Here is a 7,541-nt window from a genome sequence, read left to right on the forward strand (position 1 = left end):
GTGGCGTGTCAACACGGTCTGCTGGTTAGCTCTACTTCTAGGTGTCTGTGGAAATGAAAGTGTGTAAATAATTGATAAACAGTGGCGACAAATACAGGCTGGTATTTTGCCGACAGCTCAAACATGTTGTTGAAAAATGAATTCTATTTTTACTAATACTTGATTGAAACAGACGTTAACTATGGATGTGTATCTGTTGTTATGAATTTAAAGTCCATGAAAATGGGAATATTACCTTCTTTTACAATACATTAAAGCAAGAAATTACTGAATGCGCATTAATAGAAATAGATAATTGGAATAACGTAGTAATAACGACAGTACAGACAAATAAATTGTCGATTTTTTTAGGCAATCTGCCCCTTTATTACGACACAAGTAAATTACAAATAATCACATAAGCACATGAAACAGTTACACAAGATTATTTCACAAGCAGTTAACAATACCAATCTGATTCAATTCAGCTGTTACATGACTACGTTTACTATCTGTTCAGGGGCAGTGCATAATAAACGTAGACATTTAACAGCTGAATTTATATCATTAGATTATTGTAATAATAATTATGATAAATGATCTATATTGTACAAGATTTAAACATTGGTCGGACGTCAGCTGGATGCTTTTCTGAGTACTAGAAAAAAAGATGGACGGTATAAATTATTCAAAAAGACTGCTTAACAAGCTTCAACAGATTAATAAGGTTTCAAGGTTTTCGAAGTTTTATTGATATCACAATGTAATCATGATCGGTCATTATCATTTACAGGAGGTAACCGAGTTTAACATCGGAGTGATAAATGTCTACCTATGAACAGTTACAAATTAAACAAGTATAAATGACGGCCTAGCCCGGACTATGTCATGAAAGACGACATGCTCTTTTTAACATTAAGGATTCTTTTCATAAAGTCAACGTTTATTATTTTTCTATTAGTCAACAAGAATAACACATCAAATTTCGACAAGACAAGCATGCATCGAGTTAATTATACAAAAACTCCAGATGGAGTACAAGTCTGGATAAGGAAGAAGACAAACGAAGGACAGTGGAAAAATAAACATTAGAAACATTCAATTTTGAATTCATTATTTAGAGTTATATTATTACAATTCTTCGAAAAATTAAACCAACTTGTACTTTATTGACAAAACCAAGATGAGGTTTAGTATTGTACTTGAATTTCTGTTTTTTTCTAATGATACTGTAACACGTTTTGATGAAATGTTATCTGATATCTTTATATGGAATTGTTATAGACAATGATAGAATTATATTCATCTTCAAAATCACAACTGACACAACATGGAAAAATTCTATTTATTTATTCTATAATGTTGATTCATATTCAGTCTCCGAGATGACAATCTAATTTGTCAAAAGTTTTCTTTAATACTGTTTAAGACAAAAGTTATCACAAATAAATTTGTAGACAAATCAATTCCATTTACTAACTACATATTTTTGTAGGGGTATTTTGGGAGCGAGGTCGGTCTAAGAGTGAAAATATGTACTATTTACAAATAAAATATTATAGTAAATAACCTATGCCTGGCGTAACATAAAAAAAGTGACAAGGGTCAATTTTCTACATTACACCGGCACTTGTGTACATGCTTTTCTGTTGATTTATTATTTATCTTCTTGTAAGATAATTACAGGTACATGTACAAAGGGGCATTTTGGACGCGTTGTCGATCTATGAATGCAAAAAGTACCACACGTGTGCTATGTCATAATTATAGACTGTGGTGTTATTACGAAAATATAGTGAGAATGATAACTAATATAATAATAACAAATTCTTTCACCCGGACAGGGTAAAACATTTGACTTTAGTTTAGTTTACAATATGGGCCTGCGAAAGACACACATATGTAATATACAAAACACTTTTTTGAATCACACAACATTTAAATGAAAACAAAATTTAGAAATATTATGTTATCTTTAAAAATAGTACATGTACATATTTTTATAATCGTTATGCTTATTACGAAAAGGTTGTGTTACCTGATACGCTATCTGGCTGTAGTAGATAATTTATGGTATAAAGTAAGAATGTATCTCTATATCAATTAAGATTTTTTTTACAAAGATGGAGGTTCCTACCAGCAAGGGATGCTAAAATGCTTGTGCTGTCTTCCGCTTACTACCTACTGCTTACTGTGGAAATAGGAAGGAAAATATCCTGCCCGCGCTGAGCCAGGCTACTAAACCACCTCCTACATCCGGGGACAACTGCAACCATGGAACTTCCGCCATACTTGTGTGATATCCTTCACAACCGCCATTTGCATTTAAAGATAAAAATATAATCTCTCTTCATACGTGTATAAAATCAAATCCGGTCAAACAAAAGCTCCATGTGTGTGCTAAAGACAATGTGATTAAAACGGGATGGACATTTTGATACTGATTTATTAGTACCATCAATTTCGCAATGATTTGTTATTTTGCATTTTATTAAATCTGCAGATATTCCACTATGTGGCAGAACGTGACAGAGGAACTTGAGATGCCGCGGAATACACATGCCCCCCTCCGTCAAACTATGGAACACATCCAAGTCTACATGCATGCTGTCAAGTTTTGTCGCGTTCATTCCGCTTTACTACGACCTGCTTATGTTATTCGCACCGTGACCACGTTAAAATTTGACCTGCTTTCAACGACAACCAAGGCCTGTCATGTTTGTCCAACCAGTGCCAGTCGGAAACATACTATAATCGTAGTAGGCAGTAATAGCAAGGAGTAAGCAGCATGTAGGGTGTTGACATTCACGGTTTTATTAAGAAGAAAGACTCTTTAAAAAAATTGAAATCATTTGCAAATAATAATAATTTTTTTTCTCTTTTAAGGATAAAACAAGCAAAAATCCCAGTACCGTGGTTTAAAGAAGACAAGGAAACTGATTTTCGCCGGACCTTGCCAAAGCACGCGTTAGAAAGACTCGATACGTATAGAAAGTTCACTGACTTCAAGGACTATTTGTCATTAGTGAACATTTCTACATCAGTGGTTACCATAAGGAATAAAAAATCTAAGGTCAGAATTGGAGATGAAGTCATTGTCGACATTGATTTGTACAACGGTAGAGGAGAACGATCAACTCGCGGAGGTGACATGCTTAGAGTGTGGTTTCGAGAACCTTCCCGTCATGCTTCTGTTTCTGGATATGTAATCGACCATGGCAACGGATCATATACAGGAGTTGTTAAAGCCATGTGGGCCGGCAATCCAGAGTTGATGTTTTCTATCGCAAATACGAAGGAACATATTGGAATTTTCATGAATATTGTGCATAAATATGGTTTGATCAGGTTTCTTCGGGCCGGTTATATAAAAGGAAAACTGACAGAGTCAACGTTATGTAGCGTCATACCAAACATTCCGAATGTAACAGATTACTGCAACTTTACAGCTCAGAACTTCAATTTGTCATTTTTCTGTGGTAAACCAAAACATATGAGCTGTGGAGATTGGGTTGAATATGAAAGAACTTCTAAGTATGCCTGCAATATGAAGCATAAATCCTTTTTTCAGTAAGTATATATTGTTGTCGGCTACAACTAACAAAAAGACTAATTATGATTGACAGAAAATAAGCACATGCTGTCTTTATTTTTTGTAAATAATACCTAACGTTACGTCCTTCACGCTATTATCAACATCAAATATATTTGAATTTCAATTTTTTTATATATATATATTTTTGAAATTGAAAGTTTTGATATCGTGCTATGCTTCTTTATATGGTACTTTTGCCGTTTGAAATGCTATTTTTTCATGAGGTTGTCATTTTTTCATTTGTTGAGATAATAATGGTGTTAATAAGATATAATTCTACACCATGAGTATTATTTATTGGTGTTAGTAGGATATATTTTTACACCATGGGTGTCATTTGTTGGTGTTAGTAGGATATATTTTTACAACATGGGTGTCATTTGTTGGTGTTAGTAGGATATATTTCTACACCGGGATGTTTCATGACAAGCCTATTTGATGTTTTAATTTTAAAATCAGTTTGGTGACAATTTAGGTTGCAAAATCAAATCGGTAGAATAGAAGGGTAGCACAGCTTCAACATTTTAATTTTTAGTACACAAAAAACCTGAATTTCTTCTTTGACGTGTCATCTTGGCACAGAATTTTATTTTGCCATCTTGCTAAATTGGGGCTCCCAAAAGGAAGATTTAATGATGACAGGAAATTCTCTGTAGACGGTTTTCTATGTGTAACATAACGGAAAGAATGTTTCAACTCGTGTAGTAATGATACTTACCATAAACTTATATCTACTATGTCTTAACGTTACAACTCATTAAATTAGGACTGCAGTAAGGATACTTACCATAAACTCATATCTACTATGTCTTAACGCTACAACTAATTAAATTACGATTGTGTAGTCAGGATACTTACCATAAACTTATATCTACTATGTCTTAACGTTACAGCTCGTTAAACTAACTCGCCTTTTTAATTATTTCTTTACCGATGAAATCCCGGGAATTCCTGACAGCATGTGACGGCTGTTTCAGGAGACGGTCAAAACGACATGATACGCATATTCAAAAGTGTGATCGAACAAAAAAAATGACGGCTGAAAGTATGAACAGTTAATGTACTGGCTAAATTCTCATTTTGTTGATTTCATCAAAGGACAAAAAAATCATTATTGAATTAATATTTGGAATGGACCGTAACCACTAGAAAAAAACTTGAATCCTTAAGTATATCAATACCGTTATATAAAGCCTGTTCATTACTGATACCGATAAAAATAGGTCAACATCGATGCTGGGGTAATTATAGTATTATGCAAGTATTTAACATTTTGTTTTCTTAAAAATATTTCTAGAGTACTTATTCGGTTTGGATGTAAGCATATACAATGCAATAGGTCGATCTTTTTAATTTTGTATAACATTTTTTTAATCTGTTGATATTCATCTTCCGAGTGAACAAGAATGAGTAGTTTACATTACGATTGATATGCATTATCATACATTTTGTAAAATACATTATCCGAATAATGGCCAATATTATTCAGTTTATGATATATTTCCAAGTTCAAAATAACATAACAAATAACATAAAAGGTCTGAAAACATTGATAACAAACCTACTAGAACTGTAATGCTTTCGTTAGAAATCATTTAACCATACAATACTGTATTTTTTATTTGTTTCAGGAATTATAAATACTTTAGTAAAAGTATAGGGACACTGAAGGTATTAGCTGGTAAGTACATTATTGTCTATATGATATAGTTTCTTATTTTGAATGAATATTTCATTTTCTATGAAGGGCAGAATGGTTTCCAAGTTAAACAAGATACAAATGCTATAAAAATGAGCATGTTTACAGTATGTAATAATTATTCATTTCCTCACCTGCCGAGAAGTTCATTTATAAATATTGTGAACTAGCTTGATTTATCTATTTGGTTCACTTGTAATAAATTATCGGTTATCGGCAGAAATATGTATCTAGTAATTAAATTAACTCAAAAACAATCCTAACATACTTAATATTCTTCCCAACAGTTTTGAAAACTGGGTTTGATGTTCAATGAACTAAAACACATTATATATTATCTTTATACCTACAGGCGGTATTACCTTATTTGATTGATGTAACCGTCTAAATTCAGGTTCTGGTACTACAGGAGAGTCGGATATCCTCTGTCGTGACGTCACCAGTACAATAACATGGCAGACGACTAACCCGACTGGCTTCTTTTACGACGGTAAATGGCGATCGTTAATCTGCAAACCTGCGCTCTCATGGACGTATGACGCATACGCAAAATGTTTAAAGAATCGACCGGTACTCATGACAGGTGACTCCACCACAAGGAATTGGTATTTACCTTTAGCCGCGCTGTTAAAGTTGCGCATATTTGTTGGACGTCATGAAATTAAGGACGCGGCATGGCAGAAATTTGCTGAAGCAGAAAATAAGGAAAAATATTTGTCGATGTATTGGACACCACACGAAATACCGTTCTACAGTTACGAACAAAACAAAAACAACTTCCGGTCTGTAGCATCAAGGATAGACGATTTACCGGGAAACAAAAGCGCCATCATCATATTACATTGGTTCGGGCATTTGACTAAAACGACTCCGAAACAGTATAGAGATCATGTGACGAGTGCCAAACATGCTGTAGTGCGTCTTTTGAAACGTTCTCCTCATTCAAATATTTTCATAAAAGGTCCTCACTCTTTCACATACAATAACTTTCTAGAACCATTTGACTACATCAGTAGAGTTTACAGGCAGATTCTGTACGAGGAATTCACAGACTTACAAGACAAAGTCTACTTTATCGACCAATGGGATGCAACAGTTGGGAACGAGAATTTAGACATACACCCCAAACCTTCATTAAACCCAATTATGACCAATTTCTTATTTTCTTTTATTTGCAAACAATAATTCCCCGAAAATAAGAAAATGTCAATTTAAGTCTATTCTTGAAAAAAAACCCCGAAGGAACAGTAAGTAAAGTCTTGTTTATACATGATGCACATTTTTTGTTGTTTAAAGTGAGTGTAACCTTTAACCTTTGTAGTATTGAGGATGCGGTACATGAAATGTACTTACAAATGACGAGGATCTGCATGCAACACCATACCCCGATATAGTGCGTTTATCAGTACAATAGTTATAGCTATTAAAAAAAAACGTTTGCAGTTCATTGTAGATTGTAATTTGATGTCAGCTAGAATAAGTTTTCCTATTACCCACTGCGTGACCGTGTGGACTGACAGTGTCATTAAATCCAAGGCAACGCATGATGGCGAAAAAATGCCAAGTAGAATCGTGAATATAGTACTGTTATCATACCAGAAGACAAAGACGAAGAAACGTGAAATTATAAAGAATGAAATTGGAAGTAAATTTTTTGTCATACAAATGTATAACAATGGACATGAATAAGAACAATACAATGTGGCATTGTTTATTTGCATAGCTAACGTTCTCTTTGTCATTCGTATAGCCTACTGGATGTTATGTTAATATGAGTCTTATCTTAATAGTGATAAATCCTAATAATATGTTTTCCACTGGAAGCAAATCTATCTGTGATAGTTTTCAAACATCTTATGATTGTATTTCTTACGTTGCCTGATAACGGTCCATGACATTGCCATTTCGACGCCGCTTATTGTGATAGTTCCTGGGTGACGACAACATCTGTTAACGATTCTCAACCTGTGGGATGGATATGTTGCTGTGACAGAAGGGTTGTTTGATACAGCTTCTTATATCCTTAACCAGATAACTCAAGATACTCGGAGAGTTGTTAATCCGTTATTGTTATTACTTACGGAATCTTGATCGTGTCAGGTCGTCATGGTATCTGTGAACCGAAGTGTATGCTCCAGCCACAGTGAGAGCACAGGCATCCACATTGCACGCCAGTACAACGAATATACAATCAAGGTCAGGAACTCCATCGGCCTGGGGAAACGACCCAATTTTGAGAAAATTACGATTACGTCAAACCGTTCAAGA

General features: G+C 34.1%; 1 protein-coding gene across 1 annotated transcript; it reads left to right on the forward strand.

Annotated features, from left to right (window-relative positions):
* The first annotated feature begins 2,142 nt into the window (after positions 1–2,142).
* On the forward strand, positions 2,143–7,541 carry LOC117322347 (NXPE family member 3-like). Its single transcript, XM_033877208.1, has 4 exons — positions 2,143–2,758; positions 2,866–3,549; positions 5,206–5,255; positions 5,668–7,541. The coding sequence occupies exons 1-4, from the start codon at positions 2,493–2,495 to the stop codon at positions 6,456–6,458; spliced, it is 1,791 nt and encodes a 596-aa protein (XP_033733099.1). The 5' UTR covers positions 2,143–2,492; the 3' UTR covers positions 6,459–7,541.

The sequence above is a fragment of the Pecten maximus genome, chromosome 2, assembly GCF_902652985.1.
Source record: "Pecten maximus chromosome 2, xPecMax1.1, whole genome shotgun sequence".
Taxonomy (NCBI): domain Eukaryota; kingdom Metazoa; phylum Mollusca; class Bivalvia; order Pectinida; family Pectinidae; genus Pecten; species Pecten maximus.

What these genes read in the sequence shown, in the direction of transcription:
- LOC117322347 (XM_033877208.1), top strand. Translation starts at nt 2,493, where the DNA reads ATGTGGCAGAACGTGACAGAGGAACTTGAGATGCCGCGGAATACACAT. An exon ending in GTAGGCAGTAATAGCAAGGA is followed by an intron (nt 2,759 to 2,865) that starts GTAAGCAGCATG and finishes TTCTCTTTTAAG; the next exon opens with GATAAAACAAGCAAAAATCC. An exon ending in GACACTGAAGGTATTAGCTG is followed by an intron (nt 5,256 to 5,667) that starts GTAAGTACATTA and finishes GTCTAAATTCAG; the next exon opens with GTTCTGGTACTACAGGAGAG.